Source organism: Ptychodera flava, chromosome 9 (genome assembly GCF_041260155.1).
Source record: "Ptychodera flava strain L36383 chromosome 9, AS_Pfla_20210202, whole genome shotgun sequence".
In the NCBI taxonomy this organism is placed as follows: Eukaryota; Metazoa; Hemichordata; class Enteropneusta; family Ptychoderidae; genus Ptychodera; species Ptychodera flava.
This window is the reverse complement of record NC_091936.1, coordinates 21527474-21552049: the sequence shown is the minus strand read 5'-3', so window position 1 is coordinate 21552049 and position 24576 is coordinate 21527474. Positions and strand designations below refer to the sequence as shown.

General features: G+C 38.0%; 2 protein-coding genes across 3 annotated transcripts; both read left to right on the top strand.

The window, feature by feature from the left end:
- The first annotated feature begins 6235 nt into the window (after positions 1-6235).
- LOC139140334 (opioid growth factor receptor-like) lies at positions 6236-18960 on the top strand. 2 transcript variants are annotated; one of them, XM_070709497.1, is made up of 8 exons: positions 6236-7199; positions 7387-8917; positions 13772-13843; positions 14190-14262; positions 15198-15276; positions 15660-15726; positions 17190-17338; positions 17919-18960. In XM_070709497.1, the coding sequence occupies exons 2-8, from the start codon at positions 8258-8260 to the stop codon at positions 18148-18150; spliced, it is 1332 nt and encodes a 443-aa protein (XP_070565598.1). In that variant the 5' UTR covers positions 6236-7199; positions 7387-8257; the 3' UTR covers positions 18151-18960. The 2 variants fall into 2 exon arrangements, with proteins under 2 accessions (XP_070565598.1, XP_070565597.1); XM_070709496.1 differs by having other exon boundaries at positions 6239-6570; positions 7564-8917.
- Positions 18961-22412: 3452 nt separating this feature from the next.
- LOC139141221 (uncharacterized) lies at positions 22413-24550 on the top strand. Its single transcript, XM_070710846.1, has 4 exons — positions 22413-23055; positions 23519-23665; positions 23927-24387; positions 24425-24550. The coding sequence occupies exons 1-4, from the start codon at positions 22413-22415 to the stop codon at positions 24548-24550; spliced, it is 1377 nt and encodes a 458-aa protein (XP_070566947.1).
- Positions 24551-24576: the final 26 nt, after the last annotated feature.

Here is a 24576-nt window from a genome sequence, read left to right as displayed (position 1 = left end):
CAACTGTAGACCGTATTTCCGAGGATGTTTGCTTCAACCGCTAATTTGGCATAACGTCAGATATCCAGAGCAGATGGGTCGGTATGTTTGAATAATGACGATAATATCATATTTCTTATATTTCTTATCAACGATGTCAATAACACTTTGAACAATTTTTACACATTTGTTATGATTAAATGCCCTTTATGACCCTGTGGTATTTCCAGCAATGGAGGAATGATTTGCAAGGAGATCAATATGACACAACAAATCAGTGTCTCCATTTTTATCAGCGAATACCAGCATACACAACAACAGCAACCAGATGAAGCTTACTATAATCAAGTTCCGTATCAAAAGTGGAAGGGAACCGTCACCCGAAAATTTGGTCATTTGATTGTTACACGACAAGAATTATCTACTGTTTATATAAATATTTGCGGATTCTTGTGTCGATATTTATGGGTTCTTATTGGTTATTGTTATAGGTCAATCACCTTAAACTTATTAAAACAGACTCCGGTATGAGCACAGCGAGGTCAAGGAGTCGTTCCCTTGGAATGATTATTAGCAGCTACTGAACCATGTGATTCAACAACCTTTATAGGAAATTTATTTCCTTTTAATAGAAAGTATATCTAAAGGAACGACTGAACTGGTTCAGAACCATTACAAAATTGGGACCAATAATTCGATGTAATTTTGAAACTTTAACATTGTATGCTATGGAAATATATTTCAATCTATGGCTAATGGAGGACCTATATAGTGAATCAATACGACTATATAGATTATATTTCACTTTATGAGAAAAGAGAGAGAATGATCCTGTTGGGCATGTAATACTGTACGACTTGACACAAAGCCATTAAACCCTCCTCGCGTCAGTCTAAGATTCTTGTGAGTCTCTACTTTTGTTGATCTCTGCGTACCTCATTGCATCAATGTCCCTGGTGGATGATACAGCCGTATCAGTATGAATGCCAACATTTTCAGTTTGCTTGAACTGCAAACAAGCTTACCATCTGCGCCTGATGGTTATCAGAAATCACGTCGCTCGTCGAATGTTCGCCTATTCAGGACTTGAGCACGAGGTCCAGCGGGCACTACATAATTATACTATGAACAAATATTAAATTTCAATCATTCTGTATGTAACCATGGGGAACTCTGACTGAATAACAGTAAACATCTTACTTGGTAGCTCTCAATTTCCAAAGCTCGATCCTTAATTTTTAAATAAAGTCATGTTGGGTAATCAAATTATAAACGTCGCAAAAAGGTACGTCTATCTACACAGCGAGGATTTGAACTTTTCAAACTTTGACTTTGTGCAGAAGATGAAATACTATACAGAGTCGGGGTAGATAAGGCACGTAGTTCAGAATTGCATTTATAATTTGATAATGATTTATCCTATCAATTGAATTGATTTACGGTATACCGGATCCTATGGGCTTGAGGAATATGCTTTGTCAATCATATTTTTCGATGCGTTCCACGATTGGGTAACGGGTAATGTAATCGATCTCTCATATTCAATCAAAAACGTGTGATATGATTTTGTCCATATGGCGCAATATCAAGAAATTCAGATACAGAAATGCTTCAGTATTGATTTATTAATTGTGCAAAATCGCGTGAAAGACTTTTCGTCACACATTTCAACATTTCAGAAAAGATATCTTGAGAAGGTCTAGTTGGAATTTGATGTAGAGACAGTCACGATGAGTGACAAACAGTTACCGAGTAAAAGCAAAGATTCAAGCTAGGAAAGTAAAATCTTGGGATTTCTATATCTGATCCGTACATCCGGATGGGATTTAAAGTTTCATTTGGATGTTCTTGGGATTCATTGCACCTTCACTAAATTGATCATGAACTTCAAGTCGCATGACTTTGTTTTATTACAAAAGCATATGAGCATGCATAATTTTCAAAAAACATCATATAGTAGTAACTTTCGTTATAGACTGAAAACGGGTAATGATGTCACTTGTATATTTTTGCATAGATTATGAACTAAATAAGGGTTTTCAGAGGGTTCTTTAAGTAAGCCCATAAACAATGTGTAAAATATGATTTTATTAATCATATTCATAATTTAATAACCATCATAATTATAACAACAATGGGGTTTCCAGAAGGTATTTATATAAAATAGATGACATTGTTTGTAAAAAAAAGGTTTTATTATTCTGTTACATCATATTTATAATTTATTAATATTCATAATTAATTTTTGATCATATCAGGAAAAGTCAACACAAATGATGTCTAATTCACCTGTGGTCAGAAGTGACAGTAGACGCTTAGATTCTCCAACTGTTTTCGTTGGTTATCTGGGAAGTAGGATAGAGGCAGCGGAACAAGACATGTGGTTAGGAAAAGGGGGAAATCACTTAAGCTTGGGTGCATTTGGAAAGGGGTGTTTGCTTCCAGTAGCTAATGAAGACGTAATGCTTGTCCTGGTTGATGTGATCAAGAGATAGCATCTGGGATATTAATATTGTTTTCTTTGCCAGGGATATGAATTGTCTTGATATTAAAGTTGAGACGCACAGAAAGCCAAAAAAGTTCACTAAGGCGTTCATCACAGTTAGATACGTGAAGTATCGTGATTGATATAAGCCATAACACAGTGCTATCAGTGAAAATGTGTTCAGTGGAATCTTACCAAACATTTGCACATCGTTTGGCAGAAAGAATATAGAAAGGACTTCTTTATGATTAATATTGAGTGGGGCAGCTGATTGCCAGTCACAGGACCACAAGGTGTACTGCCAGTCACCTCTGTAATACATATACCTGTGGCCAAATTAGGAGCATCGTATCGATTTGAACATCAGTCATCGACGGGGGATATACTATTATGTTAGTTATAAATAGAGGAAGACATTATAACCACCACTGGACATCTAAAATAATTCCCTGGACAGAATGAGTTTGTATGAAGAGCGACGTAAATTGCTGAGCCGAGTAAGGGTACGCGAGCGGAAAGTTCTACTTCCTTTGATTACACTGCATGACCAGGCAAGCTTCCCTGATAGGGTTTCTAGTTGGCGGCGGCTGGCCCCGCTTTTTGGCGCATAAAGTAAGTTTAGCAGATTATTCAATTCAGCAAGCTTTTGCGACGACAAGCTTAATGTATCAGCAGACCAGTACCAATTTCAATACCAGAAAAACTAACGTATGCAATGGCTGGGCATTCAACTTTTGCCTTGCTATGGACAAACCTAGCTGTCCTAGCAAATTTAAAAGCTAGTTAAAGGCCAATCTGATTAAAATCAGATGTAGAGTACGGCTACGTCTGTAGTAGCGCGGTATTCTCTTGCCGTCCCCTCTCGTAGTGAGAGGCGACAGCAAGAGAATACCGCACAAGTACAGACGTTGTCGTACTCTACATCTGATTTTAATCAGATTGGTTAAAGGCATGGGCCAGGCATCAGATTGTCTTGCCAGGAAATTTACTTACTAGATAGCAATTTCAATTGATGATACCTCCATAATCCTCTAATACAGACTAGAACAAACTCGATCCCCGGGATGCAGTACCCTACCTCTAACAAGAACGATAGTCAGGGGCGATAAGGGAGCCTTCAGTAATTACAGGGGGTGGGCCGGGGAATTCCCGAGCACACCTGTACCGTAAAATGTGACCCTCCCCTTACCTCCTGTCTAAAATGTGACCCTCCCCCTAGTCCGACATTCTAAAACTTGACCCTCCCCAACCACTGCAGTATTCTCCCCAGGAATAACTGAAACAGTATCAGCTAATTTACATAACAATTGGTTCAATTGTTATGTAAGTTAGGGACAAATTACGGAGGGGAGGGCTGGTGTTTTTGGAGGGACAGTCGCAATTTATCACGCAAGATTTTTTGAAGAGATATGGTATTTCATACATTGAGGGAGGGTCACCATATTTTGTGCAACTATAAGAAGGCAAGATGTGGCTGATATAGTGCTTCATCCAAAAATGTATAAATCATAATACATGTGGTCTATCAGGCAGATTATTGTCAATCTTCCCCAACAAAACATGCTATATCTGTATATTATATATGTTTGATAATGTATTTACATGTACTTTGCTAAATTGGGAAGTAAAATGTGCATTTGTGTACAAGAAATTGATTTTGGAATTTCATCTAAAATGTTGGTTCACTATACATGGTAGTCTATGATGAAACTATGAAATATTTTTTTTCAATACAAAACTAGGTGAATCTGTGCATGTATGTGCGCTTGATTATTGATATTCTAATGATGTTCTTGATTAGACTAGAGCGGTACGTTACAAGTCCATATGTGCGCAAGAAATTTGATTTTGGAATTTCACCGAAATGTCCGAGTCGATTCACTATACATGGCAGTCTATGATGAAACTATGAATATTTTTTCCAATACAAAATTAGGTAAATCTGTGCATACACATTGAAAGACAAGGATCACGCGCTGTTCTATTCATTTGCATGCAGGTATGGAATAATGTTTTTGGTATTTGCACTGCAGTGCAAATACCGATAGTACGCGCGCGCTTTGATGCAAGTAAACTGTGGTACATATGTAATAATTGATATACACTTTTCCACCTGTTGCATATGTTTTTGTCTCTTGTCTTTCATCACTTTTAACTGTTCAAGGTTTTTAATGTAGGATACCACTGCATCTTCTTTGCTTTGAAACTTGTGGATAATGTGTACGTATTTAAAAGAATCGGCGTATTTCGTTGGTGATTTCCTATTCAGGAAATATCACACAGACAATCAAAGGTTTGGCCATAAAATCAGCTTCTGTCAAAAGTGACCCTCCCCCAAGATAGGTTTATAAAAAGTGACCCTCCCCCTTGAACAGTTTTCTACTACTAGTGACCCTAGCTCCCCCCTCAATGCCCCCCCCCCCTGTAATCAATGAAGGCTCCTCATATAAGAAGAAAATCATCTAGAAACACGACCATAGCCTTAAAACCCCGCCTGGCCATCATTCGGCGAACACTATGGATCAACCTATGAAATATACTAAGGGTGGCCCATTTGATTTCGGGGGGATGGGGGCTGGAGGATTTTCGAAAAACAAATGCCGGTCAAATGCTGGAAAAATTGTCACTGCAGAAGAGAAGGAACAAACATTTGCTTCAAGGAAGGCTGTAAAAAATTTGCTGTGATGCACCTTGGGTGGTAGACCAGCATTCAGTGGTCTCTGGAGCTGCCGCCTACGGCGGCATTTTTGAACAAGAATGTTCGGAAACAGAATAATATCATATTTGGAGATGCCGCCTACGGTGGCATTTTTGAATGGGTATCTGCAGAAGCAGAAACCTCTTCTCAGTAGCATGAATCACGGTGTGGAGTGAACGTGCATACAGAGTGACCATACATGAATGTGTACTTGTATTCTGCTGCTGCACTCCCAACTGCACCGTGTTATAAATGCAATGCTGCCAGTGCTTGTCAAGTCTACAAAAGCGATTGGAATCAATAAACAAATAAATCTCATTATAAAGCGGTAACTCTTTATTAGCATTTTGTCTCAAATAATACTAGAAAACAAAGCAACTGGTGAATGTCAAGGTCATGTTGTATGCCATCTGATCAGATATTTCATGATGAAGAAGAGAATATTAATCTGCCATTCATATCTCAGTAAATATGTATGGTTTATGATCATTTGGTGTGTATTTGTTTTAACTTCAGTCTTAATTGTTGAAATTGCCTTGTCACAGACCCTCGAGAAAAACGCCAATCATCATTGACTTTATATTGAATAAATATATTATTTCAGTCGTACAAAAGAGAAAATCACTTCAACTTTTTCGCAATGTTCGTTTCAAGTTATAGAGCTTGTCAACCTCCCCCGCACCCGAATCGCTAGCTCTGCATGGCAGGGCTGTGTGTTACCGGCGCTATACGGCCTCCCACCACAGCCCTGCCATGCAGAGCTACCGGGGGGCTCACTTTCACTCGTCAGTCATCTTTCAAGCACATGAACTTGGCGTGAAAGTCAGGTGCGCCATCTACGGACAAAACAGTTAATGTTTGAGATCCTGCTACTTGTGCTAAGAAATTGTTGACGGATAAAGGTTAAATTTACGACTGATTGGAGATTTAGAAAATTGGAAAAAATCTTATTTTGATGAATACAGCCAAGAATGTGGGTTATTTTCATGAAAATCGTTTGTTGTGTGTCGATTGGCTATGCGTGAATAATGTGCGTGAATAATGTTCTCAGTGTGTCGCGCCTGCGCATATACAACCCGGAAGTGTTACGAGTTTATAAGTTTACCATTTACAACGAATATTCGTATTGGTATACGGGGAAAACCAATGAGGCGACGCAAAAGGAAAGCAGGCCCGTCTAAAGGTAGACCAGCTGGTAACAGAATGGGTAACTCTCCAAGTCAAGATCACAGAAGTCCAGGGATCAAATACGAAAAGGGTCCAACGAATGACGATGAGCCGCCGGCCAAGAAAATGTCCAAGAAGAACTCGAAGGAAGCGCCAGCAGCAGCGGGGACCAGTGACCAAGGGCCTACCACAAGAAGCAAAGCGAAATCCACAAACTGGCAATGGTGTCCGTGTCCGTCAGGTGAGCATAGGCAGGTGTTGATAGTGTTTATACAAACGTATTTTTTTTGTCGTTTTACCCGTCTCTGCAAACAAGCAACATGCAAAATGTGTGTTGGTTGGCTGTTGTGAATGTTGCATTCTGCATGATTTTGAAACGTTCTGCATGTCGTTTCATTTTCATGTCAGCTGTGACACGTGATAGAACGACGTCATATTTTTCTACCCAGCACGTATTCTTATCGTACCTGACCCGAGCAACAGAACGACCCACTGCGATAGATCTCGTGCTGCCCATTCTACCATGGAGGTAGTAGAGACTACCTCCATATGATTCTACCCACGGTGACATACCGTACCCAAGCTCTGAGTGCAGGGCTGTGTGCGAGTTGCTGACGGCTACTTCTCCAATCGCAGACTACTATTAGAAGTGTAGTCGGTAACTACAAACAGAAGGCACGAAGAGCCAAGAGTAAGCCATAGAAACCATAGATCCTAGGCTAGAGTCTGTTGCCGTATTATTACATGTACACCGAATGAAGTGAAGGAATTAGCTTGGGTACACCATTAGCAACAATGTTGTGTTGCATGGTGGTGACCACGTAATAATATAGTGATCACAAACCTGCAGTAACCACCATGTATACCTGAGTACGGTCTCAGAGGGACCGTGACCTGAGCAAGATACAAAATGAGAGATATATGCAAAGAGTAGCTGTCAACATATAGTCATAAACGAAATGTTCAATGGGCCAGTTGTTTTGCTCGGCTGCAGTGTTGTAGCCTATTGTAACCTCAATTTATGATATGGTGGTGGTGGTTGGGGGATAACCATTAGGAAATACTATGACACAGTGGAATTCCATTTTTTGGATTGGTTACCCTTCTCCCTATTATAAATGTATGCCATAAAGAATTGATCAAGTTTGTTGTGCAATTCTTGTCTGTTCATTCCTTTCTGTGTTAGTTTTGGAGATATGGTTACAGCGTACTATCTTTGCATTTTTTCATCAAGATTGCTTTTCAAGTGGAAAGAAGGAGGCAGATGAAGACGAGGAAGTAGTTGAACGTATGCTTGTTACGGAAGTACCTGTGCAAGACAAGCAAGAGGAAGATGAAGATCAGAATGAATCAAATGAAGTTGAAATGGCTGATGATGTCACCAGAAAACAAGTTAATGTCGATTTGGATGATGAATCAAAAGACGTGATCAAATCAGAAGATTCAAGAGAAGACAAGGTAATACCACCTGACAATGAAACTCCAATAAAGGCAAGGCAAATTTGATTCATGTCAAACCAAAGGAGACTGATGAAGTAAATGAACCAGAGAAAACGTCCACCGCAGAGGAACTAGGAGATGAAACCAAAGAGAAGCAAGATTTATCTGATGACAGAACCACACACACAGACACTGATGAAGGCCAAGAAAAGAGGGATAAAGAGAAACCTCCTGAAGTGAGTGACAAAAAAGATGAAACACAAGATGTAACAGATGGCAATATTCCTACTGAAGCAGTCAAGGAGACAGAAAGAAAAGGAGATGGCAGCAAAATCATAGATGACAGTAAACCAGAAAAAAAAGATGATGTGGAAAACAAAGTCATAGACGCACAGGCCCTTGAAGAGAAAGAAAAGAGTGATGCAGAGAAACTACTTAAGGTGGGTGAAGACCATGACGACACTGAAGATACATCACCTAGTAGAGACATGGATCAAAGAGGTGAGATACAGGGTAAAGATGACAGCATGGTGCCAGGTGACAGCCAGCCAGAGAAACCCAATGATGAGGAAAGTGAAATCATGGGTATCACAACTGATGAACAGAGAAGTGCAGACACCAGCAGAGATGAAGGTCAAAAACTGAAGATCGAACAGAACAGAGAGGATCAAGGTACCAGCAAAAGTACAGATGAAGATGAATTGATGGTGATCAAAACTGCAGAAAGTGAGCAAGGAGGTCAGAGAACTGAAGTCCAATCTAAAGATGATGATGAAGAGCAAGGAGATAAAACTGATAAGATCAAATCAGAAGAGCCTTGTGAAGACAATTCTGTAACTGTCCCCAGTTCACAAGACACTGTAGTATACCACAATGTCCTATCGGTATCTGAAACTGATGAATCCTCAAAGTCTTTCAATGAGTCTGATACTGAAAAGGTTGACCCAGTCAAGCCACAAGACAGCGACAACAGAGACAATTCTCACAGTGATGCAGCTACAACATCAAATTTTCAGAGTGGAGATTTTCACACAGATGATGAATCAGATGCTTCATCTACAGCCAGTACGGATAGCTATGACACTGCAGAGGATGTTGCCACCACCAGTACCAGTAAGAGGCAACAATGGTGGCCAGACTTTAATAAGGTTTGGGACTTATCATTGACAGAATTTACGAATATTAAATGCTTGATAAAAATATCTGCAATGATTATATTGATGATCACAATATTCAATAGCCCTAGACCCTATTCATCGCTTTCAGCTTTCATCCAACTCCGTCTAACCTCGAGGTCCATTTTTAGCGTCGTAGCATAAAAACAGCTCACTTGAAAGTGAATGGTCTCCAGGAGAGACGATGTCTCTTGCGTCCCTCTGAAAGTCAATCAGCCAAATGTTCCTCTCATTATTGGCCAATGATTACAACCGCGGCAAAGCAAGTGCATAGATAACTGATTGTAATACAAACAGAAACTACAATAGCAACAAGTACTGGAAACCCTTAAAGTATATAGAAGCGGCACCTTTATTTTACTGATAAGGCCAAAAAAAAAATATGTGCTGTTCCGATAACCCGACCTACCCCAATTTCAACCCCCCGACCCTAAACTTTTTAGAGCCTCGTAAACCCGGAAGTAAAAATAACGATATGAAAAACGTGAAACGCATGAAATCACACGAGAACTATGACAAATCGCGTGAATCACGCGAGAATAATACGTCATTCTTATAGTAGGGCCAGACGCTCATATGAAAACTTGCGACATGACACTGACAGTTGTTGCACACTGAACGGTTTCCGGTTTTCAAACTGCTATATCTCAAAAAGTATTAGGTCTAAATCAATAAAATTTTCGATAAAAAAATTCCAATTCAACTGCTCGTCCTACCATGGGATATTTTTTGAAAATAAAGAAAAAAAATTGTGTCATTTTAGCGCTCAAATCAAACATTATTTTTCGCCATACAGCGTGCCGTACTGCGGCACGCACATTTCTCAGGCCACTACTTCCTATGTTAGAATGGAATGGCTCGTTACAGTATGTTGTTCAGTGCCTAAACGGCGTTTTGTAGGTAGGTTGTCGCTAAAATGCAGGGACAATTTCAGTGATCGGAGTTAGTATACCAAACAGCAACTGTTATATTCAATTTGTGGAAAGTTTGAAGCATTTTCATGGCCGTTTTCTGATGTAATCTTTCATTTACATTCTTGTTGTCATTTCCGAACCGCGCCATGCACAGCGCGGCCACATGCAGGCCAAGTGAAAGCCCGGAAGTGTTTTGTGATAGTGAATCGAGCAAAATTTTGGTCAATTTTACTTTTTATAGTCATTCTATCATTAAAATATAAACCCGTACACCAAAAACTGTGTGGTTAAGGTCAGTTCTGAGTAGTTTCAAAGTCTGTGCGTTCGGAATTTACCGTGAATTTGCCGTACGTACGTACTTCGTTGAACTGCCAACGCTACAATCAGCTGTTTTCAAACGTTAACCCTCAGCCTGGTAGTTTTGCGAACATTAAACTGTGTTCATATTTCATCTGTTGATGTTACACAAATTTACAAAATGATATTTGACAACAGAAATGAATACTCTTTCAATGATGTATGGGAATAAAGTCAGCATGCGATGTAAACAACCTTTATTTTTAAACAGCATTAACGTAAACTGGGGAAAGTGACAGACAGGGGTAGTGCAGGAATCGGGAATTGATAAACAAGACAAGTTGAAAGACGGGCAAATGAAGAGAGAATGAAAAATCTAAGGAAGGAAAGGAAAAAATCATAACCCTGACTCTAGATTTCAATGCTAAAGGAAAATTGAGTACAACAAGATGACAGCTTTTTAGGGGGGGAGTAATATTCTTGTGTAAAAAAGGACAGCTCCAGGGGGTTATTCTGTACTGTGAGTTGATCAGTTGAACAATGACATTTTATTCATATTCCTATGTTTTTTTTTTTTTTTAATATCAGAATTTCTCAAATGTAACATTTAAGAAATTTTACAGATCTAAAATATATTTATTCTTTTTTATTATTACTCAAGTTTAACTGTCCAGAATTTGGTACAGCTAGCGTAAAAACTCTGAGAGTTACAGCTGTTTGAAAATGGGGAAAAGTGGCTATTTTTACTGACATTCCGTCCAACATTTTTTGGCTCTCCTTGATTGTCAGTGTATCTCAAATACAAACTTCAAGTAATTTTACAAATCTAAAATGCATGTATTCTTTTGCATTATCTCTCAATATTAAAGTGTTCAAAATTTGACAGAGCTAGCTTAAAAACTCTGAAAGTTAAAGTAGTTTGAAAATGGCGAAAAATAGCTTTTTGACTGGTAGTATACACAGTGCCGTCCAATTTTCAACTCTGTCTCACAAAATTTTGGCATTTTCATGTCTCTGTGTAAAGAAACAAAAGCTCCTTATACCGTACTCAATAATACGTAATAATATTGCACAAAAAGTATTTTAAAGCAGATTATTGTTAGAGAATCAATATTATTACACAACTATATTTTTCATAGGGATACCCACAAAATGACCTTAGCCATATGTTGAAATTTTTTGACCATTTGTCAAAAAAAATGAGCATATTTTAATTTTTTTTAAATCATAACCCTGGAAGTAGACAAGATAGAACATCATTCAAACAGTTTTTTAAATCCTGAGACAAGATCTTCAAGAAAACATACAATTCAAGTAAGTTTAACCAAGAACAAAAAAGGGCCTGGTATCCCTACTTATAGCAGGCCTCGTCTCAAACAAAATGGTGACTCGTGATGGACTTAACGTGTACTCAGTTTTGTTTCGCAAAGCGATCATGGCGAAGAAAGGTCGATTTTGTCTTCTGTTAAACAGAACCAAACATTCGAAGAAATTTTGGAGGAACACCATCCAGGTTTTTCTGAATGTAAAATGTACTCTATTCGAGTTGAATGTGCCAGTGATGCTGCTGGCCGTGGTTGGAAGTATAGCAGACAAATATACAGGTTGACGAGGCTACAAACAACTTCAACGTAAAGTATGTGTGTTTTTCTTGCGAGTGACTGCAAAAAGCTGAGGATTTACCTGTGGATAAACAGTTCACTTTCCTGTCAAAGAATCGTAATTCAGCCATATAAATTTCCGTGACAGTCTAATAAACCACACACTTCAATTCTACTGATGAATATTTTTTTTAATATATCGGTATTTAATTTGAGTGTTTCATGAGGAAATTGTTCACTGGTAGTGTGTTTGAACGCGTACAAAAATGCACATTGAGAAATAAAAAAAAAATGAAAAAAAAAAAAAATTCCCTACCTACCTACCCTATTTTTGAAAACCATGTGATCGGAACAGCACATATTTTTTTTTTTGGCCTAAAGAGCTAATAAACCACGGGGTGCTTGGTTTAGATATGAGAAGTCTCCTTGCCAAACATAAATATAAGAAATCAACTTGGCATGGACTTCCTGAAGACAGTACCATTTAACGCCACCCTGCTGAGACTTCTTACTGACAGCGACAAAGTATAGATAAACAAGGCGCAGTTAGACTACATATTAATTACTATTGGTGTTTGTATTACAATCAGTTACCTATGCACTTGCTTTGCCACGGTTGTAAATGGGTGTTGCACATAAACTAGCTCATAAACTAAACATTCTCTGACTATTGCGTAACAGTAATGACAATCATTATGCATTATTACATCAGCTAATTATTAATTTGCATATTCAACGAACTTTCCTAATCAGGGATATACATATATTTGGACTGACTCTATGAAAGTTGATAAAACTATGGTATATTGAAGATAATGTGATATAACAGTAATCAAAGTCATTTTACATTTTTTAACAAGTTAATTACAATTTCACATATTTCACAACCTTTAACAATTAGTGAAATTTAAGTGGAAGGACTTTGCCAAAGTTAAGGATATATACTATTTATATTGATGAGTCAATTTTACTGTAATAGTAAAAGACATTTTGAATTTCAGTTAATTTATAATTTGCATGCTTAATGATTTTCACTATTTTGCGTATACCCTTGAAGGACTTGACCAAAGCCGATCAAACTTGCTACATAAAGTGATGATGCAATGATATGACAGCAGTGGAAGACGTCATTTCATTTCAGCAAACAGCAAATTACTAGTTGGCATACGAAGCATATTTCAATTGAAATTATACCTGATGAATATTGCGGGTGATGTTAATTATATCTATTTTAAAGAAGCTACAACTCAATGCAATAATGTCAGTGAAAAGTGTCAGTTCACAGATAATTGCAACAATTGAAACACATGAGCATTTTCAGTTCATATTTGGTTAGAACATAGGGCAATTTAGATGTTTTATGTCTATTTTTAAACACCTTCATCACAGCTACCACAATGTAGTTGCACGAGTATCATAAAACAATAAATGTTTACTCCAGAGTATTTATGCTTACAAAAGGTCAGGCTGTCATATTGCTTTTGTATTGTTTCCACTGATCATGCATATAAAAAAGTGTATATTGACAGCCATGTTTTTGAGAGCATCCCAAGAAATGATTCAATTATACAAATTTTTCTGTACATTCCTGTGACATAAATACTGACAGGGTGACTCAAATGTCTATGTGAGTGAAAAATGGCTTAAATGTTGTGTAAAAAATTTGTGGAATATGTAGTGTTAAAGGTCATAGTACTTGGGTTATAATTAACCACTTTGTTCCCCTATTTACTTTGCTTCAAACTATGGCGCTGACCCATTTCTACCAGGGTATGAAGATTTTACCTTTGGCAATTGTTCAAGATAAAATCAAATATTTATAGAAACTTATTGTGATTAATAGCATTGCTTCTCCTAAGGAAGTACTGGGATAAAGCAAATTCTCAATATTTATGTCACCAGTCATTCTTGAATTCTGACTAAACTAAGTATGACGTCAGCATTATTTCTTTCACTTTCACTTTCACTTTCATTGTGTATATTAATGACACTGGGTTGGTACTTTTTCTCTCCAGAAAGGGAACAAACCAACTCTTAAGACAGAATGGAGTGACAGGGATACAAAAGAATACAGAAGTGGCTATCCGGTATGTTTTGTAATGAATGCTTTTATTTAATATGAAGTTTTTAGTATACATCTGCTAATTTTTCCCAGGTAAATAAAGAGGTTAAACCAAACTGTTTCCATAGTGACTGGCATCAAGCATCCGTTAAATCTCTGCAGCATCTCTTCATTGTTGATTGTTTACATGCAGAGTTTGATGCTATGAACTACAGTTCTGTAGTCATTGATAAAAACATAGTAGCACCAATTTGTTGAAAATGTATTGAATTATGCTGTCATTGAACAGTTAGTAAAGTTGCACTGTGAGTATTTAGTTTCTCAAGTGTTGGTAACAGTCCTGTGATTGCTTTCATTTTGTCACTTTACAGGGCAAGAAGGATAATGACTCTATGAAAGACAATCTGCTATTTTACAAGAATGCTATTGAGTCTGAACCAAGAGGTTTGTATGATTTCCTACAAATTACCCAGTTTGTCAGGTGTGTGCACATGGACATGCATTGGAGACATTTGTGCACAGCTTGTTTATAAGGTGGTGCACAATTAGCAATGCAGTGACAAATTGTATTGTGTGCCTTCTAGATAAATTGACACGTCACTGACTCATCAAAGTTCTCTCTCATGCAAGAAAATTTTACATATTATCACACATATACCATCGAGAACAATAGAATTTTGCATGCGCTAAAAAGCCACATAGAATGTAGGTTCTTAAACATTTGCTGCTTGTGTTTCCAGGCGTGCCCAGCCCAATGTGCAGTGTTATATAGCAACTGCCTGTGCGTGTTCTTTGTTGAATCGCGTTCTATATGTGCAGTGCACATGCCATCCAGAAGCGTGTTCACGGTAGCATTCCATACTTGAGCTATAAATTTGAAGAAAAATTTACATTGCATGAAATTGGCAAATGAGCCCATTTGACGCACCAATCACAAATAAAAGATGTATAATAATGTTATTTCAAAAAATGCCACAAAGAATGCACTCAGCCATTGACGCCATGCATTGCCCTCCCCTTTGCATCAGGTGATTTACTGCAACACTGTTATTGTGCATCCTTAGCTTTATTTTCGTATTAACCGCATATTATCAGTAAATTACTGATATAGAGCTGACACCATTAATTTTCTAGAAATTCCAAAATTGACTCAAAGAGTTTATGAGTTAATGTGAGTCATAGGTTGTGCTTATAAGATGCCTGTCTCCGTAATTATAAGAGAAAGTGCCAGTGCTATTTTTTGCCAGAGAAGAATAAGGAAGATAAATGTGAAACAGTATAAAATGATTGCAAATAAATGAAAGTTCTGTAAGCCATAAACTCACCAAACACCATGGCCTGTCCCCCCACTGAATTTTTATTTTGTTCCTTCATCTCAGGAGATTACATCGATAATATCCATGAATACTGGTGGGGAGTCTATGATAGGCTGGAGAGACACCAAGGCTACATCCAGTGGTAAGTAAAACCAAATTCACCATGGTAAGCTTAACTATTAATTTTCTTGGCTTGAGCAGTCTTGATCAAAGTTTGAATTGTTATGGCCAAGGTAAGTATAGTCTGAAGTCGAGGTGGTGGATTTGATTTATTCAAGAATGTCACAGAATCCTGTTCTATTGGAAAGTAATGCCCTTGGTCCTGCAGATTACATCATGGAGTTCATTCATGATCCAAATGCTAAGTTGTAGTTAAATCAAATGGGCTTAAGCCCTCTTGACGAACTTAATTCATTATCTGAATATGAATCTGAGTTGGTATCTGAATATGAACCTAAGTATTAACTCAAAGTGAACTGCGACATTATCAAAACACCTAACTTTTTTGTCCATTCTTTCTCTCAGGATTTTTCCCATAAGGGAAAAGGGCATGAACTATCAGTCACAAGAATTACAACTCCACGAAGCTGAGGTAAGCAATATTGTGGCTAGAACTCCACAGAAGGCATCTTTTAGACTTTGAAGTTGTTGGCACCTTTAAGGATAATTTAGTCCCTGAGTTTCCTGGTGGTACGAGATTAATATCTTGATTGAAATAATGACTGAAACAACAAGTCCACAAGATTACCAGTATGCTGAAAAATATGAAAAACCAAATTCTACTTTGGCTCCAAAGGTCAAAATGTTTGGATCTCCCTTCAGGTGAATTGGGGGGGGGGGAGGTGTTGAACGAATTCTTCAAAATGTGATAGCTTTTAACTTCTCTTTTGTATGCTAGAGTTATTATATCATCATCATTCTTGACCAAAACTTCAGCTGGTTACTAAGTAAGATAGTAGTTATCCTTTCGCCCAGTATTGCTCAATAGGTTGTGTGACTTGTGATTTCACATTTCAAAACATATTTTTATCTGGGACCGCAAAGTTCTTGGTATTTTTAAAGGGATAATATCTTATCACCAGCACATTTATGCATTCAGCCAAGTTCTCAAAGTGACCGTGGCATGGAAATATTCATAAAACTACAAGACAATTCAGTCACCCACAATACTTGGAAAAGAGGTCATTACACGGAAATGTCCGTTTTCAAAACCTTTCACCCCATTGCCCTGCATGTAGGTTGATGCACCCGAAGAACTTGAGGCCCAATCTTCATTATGAAAACAAAAGGTTTTCTTAAGCCCCCCCTACTTCCCCTACTTTTTAGTGAAGCAACTTGACCCCCTAGGATTATGGTGATTTATAAACTTGTTCAATGCCGGCCAGCATTTTACACTCTTGGACGTAGGTTCCCCGCCTCAATCAAAAACCCATGGAGGTGTATCAAGTTTGATGATAAAAGAGTTAAAGGCTCGTAAATCAATTTTTGCCACATTATCAGTGTTTTTGCTAAGGTTGGGGAATATTAGTAAATGATATTAGGAGCCCTGGTAACATTTCTGCTTTCCATAGTCCTGACTGCATTGATACACCAAGGGGAACCCTGGTAAAATGACTGGGGAACCCTGGTAACATTTACCAGGGTACCGGCCTTAACAAAAACACTGATTATAATAGTGTATGATATGATAGAGTTGTCTGTATATAACATATTATATCATACCATACCAGTACCAGTTCACGACATAAATATGCACTCGCTATCGCTTGTGCATTTATGTCATGAACTGGTCAAAATGTGTAGTATACTGTCGCTGGGTGTGCTTTATTGCTGAAATAAACATGAGAAGAGTTGTTTTATCGAATTCTTATTCATTGTTGTGTAACTGAATGTTCTGTGCAGCATAATCAAAACAAACAACATGTTCTACTGATGCCACCAAGGTATTGTCAAAGTTTACCATCCTGCACTAGAGCTCACCATATAGCACTCTTTCTCGCTCAATAGCACTCAAATCTGTTTTTGTCATGTTTTCCCCCTCTTTTGTCCATTTAGGGGATAAAAAGTGACAAACAGGCATGGGCCAGGGTTCTGAAGTCTTATGAAATGATGTTGGATTTCTACGGGATGAAGTTAGTCGACAAAGAAAAAGGAACCATTCAAAGAGCTGCAAACTGGAAAGAACGATACAGCCATCTAAACAGGTAAGTCAGTAGAGTAAGGTGTTTTCACACCAAAGAAGTTTAAAAACCTAAATGTGTTATTTTTTTTCAAAGACTTGCAGACAAATGCACTGAAATAGTGTGAAGTTAAGGGTTTTGTAAATAAAATATTCATTAACAAGATAAGTTATCCTTGCTGTATGCCCTGAGTTAACATAAACAAATTTGTGCTCGAATAGCAAGTCGAGCGGTCTGAGATCAAGAACTACTATTTTAACAGTGGTTGATAGCCTTTCATTTCAATTTTTCATTGTAAACACCACATAATAGCAATAAAATGCTGGACCATCAGACTGCAGAGCAAGTTGGTCCTGTTGGTTTACCTTTTGTACTGGTGCTGCAGGACGTCTAAAGCATCTAGGATTTGTGCATCCTGTCACTTTTGTAAAAAGTTGAATGTTCGGTAACATTCTGAGCTTTGAGTGCTGCAATGTAGTAAATAAATTTGTAAAACAATGGTCATGCATTGACAGTAACAAATACTTCTTTGGGACAACTACCCAATATGTGCATACAAAGCTGCTTTCTGTATCACAACATTCTATTTGTCAATTTTTCACAGATCAACACACAACTACTTGAGAATAACAAGAATACTGAAGTCCCTGGGGGAACTGGGCTACGAGCATTTGAAGACACCTTTTGTAGAATTTGTCCTGACTGAAGCACTAGAAAATGGACAACTTAAAAACTGTGTCAACAGCTGTGTGCAGTACTGGTTACACACTATCAAGAGTTCTAAAGACAGAAAACGACTGACGAAGTATTTTGACAGTCACTATGACTTCAATTAAATTGTCTAGTCTATGTTGTCATTTGTCAAATGATGTAACTATGACATTAATCTGACTGGATGGTGATAAAAACCTCATCTTATAAAGCTTTTCATCACTGAGGTTAGCATCTTTTTCATAGCTTGTATCCAAAACTTGTCTAACAAGGCATTATGGTGACTGAAAACATTGCATTTTTTATTTGTATAGTAGAATGTAATTCAGAATATTTTTTCAACCCATGATGACTTTATTGTACTGAATCAGGGCTCAGAGCCCTTGCAATTTAATACTCGCAACTTATTTGGATGAATTTTTCTAAGTAGTTGTCACAAATGATCAACCAATCATGTCTTCAGCCTAGAAGTGTGTAATATTCAAGTATGTGTTACGTTGTGAGATCCTATTGAATAATGGGGTTAGGACTTTTGAATATGTTTGTAACATGAATGTAAAAGTGTTTTTACTACAAGACGGAAGATCATTTGAGACAAGGAAATTTTGCTTGAATTGTTAGTAACCTAGGGAGTCCATGCATATCATTACGTAGAGCCCCTAAGAAATTTCCTTTTACTTCCCAACAAACTATGTGTCCACTAATCTTCAGTCACCTCAGTTTGACCACAACTATTTGTGAATAGCCGAATAAATATACATGAAATTATTGTAGTTTCTTTAACTTTGACATTTAGCCACTCCATTTGAGAACGACATGAAAAACTCAACAGAGAGAGGGTCTCTGACAGTTTATACAAGACTCCATATCAGCTGACTTTGTATTGTACTTATCATCAATAAAGTTGATTTAATGAAATATTTTGTTATACAGTACCATCTTGTCACTAGACTCTCTACTTGCAACCTTTTACTCTGTACTTGAACTGGCATGGTCTCAAAGGTCTTGCTGAGTGCAGCCCATGTGATCAGCAAGTGGTGTTTGCTGAGTGCCACCAGTGTTTGCTTTTGGCAGTCACGCCATGTTTATGTCAAAGACCAGAGGTAGCACCCACTGTTTACTGTTGACAAATATCCAACTGTCAACACTGAAAAGGCTCTTTCCCCGGCTCTTTCAAGAAAGGTAGGAGAGCTGATGGGGACACCGTAGATGCCTGTGTCAATTAGTGTGATCTGTACCAGTTCAGTTTTTTCATAATATTGCGGAACTTAATAAAACTCACCTATGATGAGGAACCAAAATGATTTTAATGAAATTCGCATTTCAAAATTATGATATATGTGTATGATATTTATCAGGCTCTACATGCCTAATTGGCCAGTGCCACATGCCACAACAGTGAACACTAACCAGATGTTAAATAGACTCTCATGGCCCGTCGATGGTAGCCTGGACCCCAGGCTTTAGGAGTGTGGTCGGAGGTACGAAGGTCAAAGCGAAGAAAGGGGTCAAGGCTACGCGATGGCAACACAATAACCTATTTTGTTCTGCATTACTGGTGTCAACCTGCGGCCTCATTGTACATAGGACTTTGATCACCTCATTTGGTATCTTTAATAGCCCTTCTGGGCGCATGCTGCATGCTTAGCAGAAGTTGCGAACTGTGTAGCAAACAATGGGCTGTGAAAGAGTCTTGCAAAGTAATATGCTAAACGTCCTTAAAAGGTAGGTGTAAAATCCCAATTTCAAATATTTACAATGACTATTAAGTGATTTTTTTAATTGTTTGATTTGTTCTAAAACTGAACTTTCCATGTTATTAGAACAAGTTTGTTCCATTTTTTATAAGGCAGCATTTGGTTATCATGGCTAAAGAGTTTGGTGGAAAAAAATCGGGGGAGGGGTTATCAGTTATATGCTATTTCAAAACTGCAAAGTGAGCGTCATGCTTTCTTCAAATAGGATAGGAGAGGCAATCTCTTAATTTTCAAAAAAATGTCAACATTTTCATGAAGGTGATGCTTCACATGTTGTCTGAAGTCTGTACATAATGGTTTGAATACAGTTACATTTATTTCCATCGTATTCATATCTTGGCAAGTCTAGGAAGGCTTGTCTTGCCATAGCTTCTTCCAGAAGAATGAAAATGACAGGTTCCTGGCATGCTTTGGCTGAAGTTAGGTGTATCCAATCCACAGGTGTATGCTTAATCTGAAACAAAGACTTAGTAGTTGTTGAGAAGTGTAATTTGTCCCATTGTACAGTTAAAATAGAGGTGTGTAGTTGTTCGAAACGATGCACAAAACTTAATTTGGGTAAACAGGGTAATGTAAATAAAAAACATTCTCGTCCACTTTGTTTTTCAATTATTGGTTTAAAAATATTGCGATGACATCAATAGGAAATTTATAATGTGCGTGTTTTTGCATCGCAGCTCTCTTTGAATAAATATTAAATTGCATGTTGAGATATCAGCCGGTATCATGGTTAGCCATAGCCACAGTATCTCTTTCCTAATATGCATGTCATCCTGTTTTACTGGCCATTTTCATGACTCCTACCTGAACTGAAGGATATTCTACAGTGTAATGTCAGATAACTTATAAAATGCATATTAATGAACTTCATAAACTTTGTTTTTATCTCAAAAATGGCTACACAAAATTTGATGAGGTGTACCAGAGTTGTCGATCACAGTAAGGGATTCCATATTGAATTAGCAGTTTCTCGTCACCTAGTCACCTAGTCACCAATTGAAAATTCATGAAAGTTCAAGCCCGGGGAAATAATGTCAGAGAAAAGTATCAAATTACACAGAACTAAAACATACACTGAAACCCAGGAACACTTTCAATTTAAGCTTACATGTGGTTGGTTGTTGCATATGTGTTGACCCAGTCACAGTTTAAAACTTGTTCTTCCAATTAGTGCGATACCCAGTAACCAAATTTACCAACTGAAATGTACTGTACATGTCTCTGTCCTGCATTTTTTATATCGATTATCAAATTCAGGTCTTGACTTCAATAAAACCGTCAACAAGAATAATGTATGTCAGAAATCAACATGCAGCTACTTTGATGAAAAGACGCGGGTCCATCCACCTCCTCGGTCATAATAACTGAACACAGGAACATATTTTAGCCCTGTGATTTAGCAGTTTTAATTCAATACTATTTTTGTCATAAAAGTTAAAGAACTCCTGAATTGCCAGTGACACACATTTTTGTTAAAGCTTGCCATCGACTTTTGCTAGGCTGCAGTATGATTGTCATGAAAATACTTCCGTGTAAAGTCCAGATGAGGTCACTCAGGCAATGTTGATATGCGCATGTCAACTTCTATTTTCACTGGAGGACTGAGGAGTAATGGTCTATCTGCTATTCCAGTCTTTGTTTGGAACCTTACAGTATACGTACAAGTGATTTCAACAAGGACAGTTCAGGTAAATGTTCCAGTTGATATGGCCTTTATGTACTTCACATCAAAGGTTTGAGATTTAAATTCAGCTGGCCCAAAATAATACTGTCGTAATGAATATCGTAATAGAGGAAGTCAAAAAGCCAGTTGTCCAATTATTCATGCTGTGGGTCAAGGTGTGACATACTCTCAACTAAATATGTTTTGACGATTGAAGCCGCAGGTCTCAACATGTACACAAAAGACACGTAAACACCTGCTATAATATGCAGTTTGAGTATTTCAGTCGTAAATTACCAGGAACACACAAACTCACCTACCAGTCAAGGGTGTGGAGACAATATACAACAGTAAAACATGGTTAAAATTGATAATATGTTCGACATTTCTCAGGCTAACCTTTTGAAGTTGGTTTGCAAAGGAAATTGTGTGAGGTAGCACATGATGTGGGTATAATAAGACCATCGTGGGATCTTGGTGTGTCAGTTTTACTTCAGGGACCGATCGGTACCAGGAAACAAGAATAATATCAATACATTCAAAACGAAAACTGTAAAATGCATAGATATATGCATGATACTTTGTAAGTGTTAACATGACCACAATTGATATGTTTTTAATACTTTCAGTAAACTCCTTTGGTCCAACGATGTCACGACTTCATTGGAAAGCAGCTTTACATTGACACTGATGACGAGGTGCTGCTGTGTGCAGTTTGTAATGGAACATCTCTAGTCAACCGAAACACCGCCCTGTTGTCACGCATGTTATGAACTTTGTCTCCCAGAAAGGGGCAAAACAAACAATAGTCCGCTGGTATGTCCAACATGTAAGAGGACTTGGTCTTTGCCCTTTGGAGGAGAACGTATAGAATTCGGATAGTAAATTACCTTGGGGGCGTTTATTCGTCATCCCGACAGAAGTGACGGGGCTGTTACGTTTGTGAATTGTGTGCAAATACCAAAACATGTCAACCCAACACTTTCAAGATATTGAACCAGGGTTCTGTGATTCTCATCCCAGTGATAGACTAGAATTTTTCTGTGACACTTGCCAGGTCCCAACGTGTTATAAATGTACAGTTGTTGAACATGCTACAACAGGTCATACAATTATATCACTGGGGTCAGCATCGGAGAAGTATATGCCAGAAATGAAAGCTCACTCTGAGAAAATCGCTCAGAAAGTTAGCAATTTAAAGCTAAGAAAGAACAGAATGAATGACATTCGAAAAGACTTGGATGCAAACAGGTCAACTGCAGACTTCAAAATAAAAACATTGCGTTCAAAGTTAATTGATGCCATTGAGAATCAAGTAAAGAGACTGCACAGTGAAGTTGATGATATCTACAATCAAAAGTGTAAACAAATAAACGCCAAGGTGGAACTCTTGCAAGATGAAATCGTCAGTACAGAAAGCATCCACTCGGATCTAAATCATCTCTTGACCTTCGGAGTAGCTTTGGACATCATAAGGGCACTAAAACAGATGAAAGATGAACAGGAGCACCATGATGATCTGACCAATGTACTTTGTGGTGACGTTGACAGTGATCTGGGTTTTACAGAAAATCCTGATTGTTCAAAGATGAACCTCGGTGTTGTCAAAGGTAATAGTCGAGACAAATCAGGCATATTGTTATTTTTTAGGTTGAATCATACAGCTACCTATTTTGTAGATTGAAATACTATGTTATGATATTGTTACAATTAAAATATGTAGACTCATTTTTATGTTGTCTTCAAAACAAATTTACGTGCGTGTAAGCTACATTACGCTGGCGGAGCATTATCGAAAACCACTGGCCGAGCTCCCTACACCATGGAATTGCTTGATATAGTCCTTTACTATAATATTTTCACGTTTAGTTAATGCCCCACCGCTAGCCAATCCATCGATGATTTTAGGACTGCAACCCTTCAGATAACACAATGCCAAACGTATGTCCTCTCCACGTTACAATGATTTTCCATGCCCTACAAAGTTTCCCATTTTCCTGTATGGTTTGATGTGCATTCAAGCTGCACTTCCCTCGTATTTGTGTATTTCATGGAGTAGTTGTCCATTTTTAGGTAGAAATAAACCGGAAGAGCAGGTCAAGCAACGCAACAGCAATAAAGTAGACGATTCTCAAACTGACATCGGTGCAACAGCAACAACATTAAATTTAAAGCCTGGACAGTTTCACACAGACGACGAATCAGATACTTCATCAGCAGGTGAGTGAAGATGATTTGATTTCTCAGAATTTAGCTCCCGTACTGAATAGACATCAGAAAGGTTGTCTATAGCCATGTGTTAACCTTTCTCTGTTTCTCTTACATTGTGGTCAAAAGATTATCATTTTTGGTTTACACTGAGTCCCCGTTGGTAACCTCATTCAAGTTTTTGTACCGAGCAGAAATTTTATTTTAGTTGAAAAAGCAATTCTATGTTATGGATGAGCAAGTTCATTGATGTTTGTATATTTTGTTGTCAAGGTCTCTGTCCACGTGGAAGGGAAAATGCATTTGCAGAAAGGGATGTAGCTATGCCTACCCGGCGCGTTGTAGAAGAACGTGCAAAAGATAGCCGAGCGGAAGTTAAACGGCAGACTAAACCAAGTGAAGGTGGAAGGGACGACGACGTTCACAGAAGAGAAGATGATCATTTTGATCATGTAAAGAAAGCTTTGGACAAATCAGAAGAGTCAGCAGAAGACAAAGTAATGAAAAGTGACGACGAGATTGCCAATGATAACAAAGTGATATTGGGGCAAGTTGAACCGATGAAGAAGACTGACAAAATAAACGAGCCGAAGGAAATTGTCATCACAAGGGATGCGACCATAGAAAAGGAACACGTACCTGATACACGGCCTCAACAGAGAGAGGTTGATGAAGGCCAAGAAAATGGAAATGAAGGGAAACCACTTGTAGTGAATGACAAGAACAATGACGCAGTAGATGTACCAGATCACAATGTTTCAACTGAAACAGCCATGGAGACAGAAAGGGAAACAAACACAACAGAAAGAGATGACAGCACCATCACAGATGACAGCAAACCAGAGAAACATGACGACGTGGAAAACAAAGTCACAAACGAACAGGCATTTGAAGTGAAAGAAAATAGTGAAGGTGAGAAACTA

Excerpts from the sequence above, each read along its gene's own strand:
- LOC139140334 (XM_070709497.1), top strand. The coding sequence starts at position 8,258 with ATGGATCAAAGAGGTGAGATACAGGGTAAAGATGACAGCATGGTGCCA. Across the intron at positions 14,263-15,197 it reads TATTGAGTCTGAACCAAGAG|GAGATTACATCGATAATATC; the intron begins GTTTGTATGATT and ends CCTTCATCTCAG. Across the intron at positions 17,339-17,918 it reads CGATACAGCCATCTAAACAG|ATCAACACACAACTACTTGA; the intron begins GTAAGTCAGTAG and ends AATTTTTCACAG.
- LOC139141221 (XM_070710846.1), top strand. The coding sequence starts at position 22,413 with ATGTCAACCCAACACTTTCAAGATATTGAACCAGGGTTCTGTGATTCT. Across the intron at positions 23,056-23,518 it reads GAACCTCGGTGTTGTCAAAG|GTAGAAATAAACCGGAAGAG; the intron begins GTAATAGTCGAG and ends GTCCATTTTTAG. Across the intron at positions 24,388-24,424 it reads ATGACAAGAACAATGACGCA|CCATGGAGACAGAAAGGGAA; the intron begins GTAGATGTACCA and ends CAACTGAAACAG.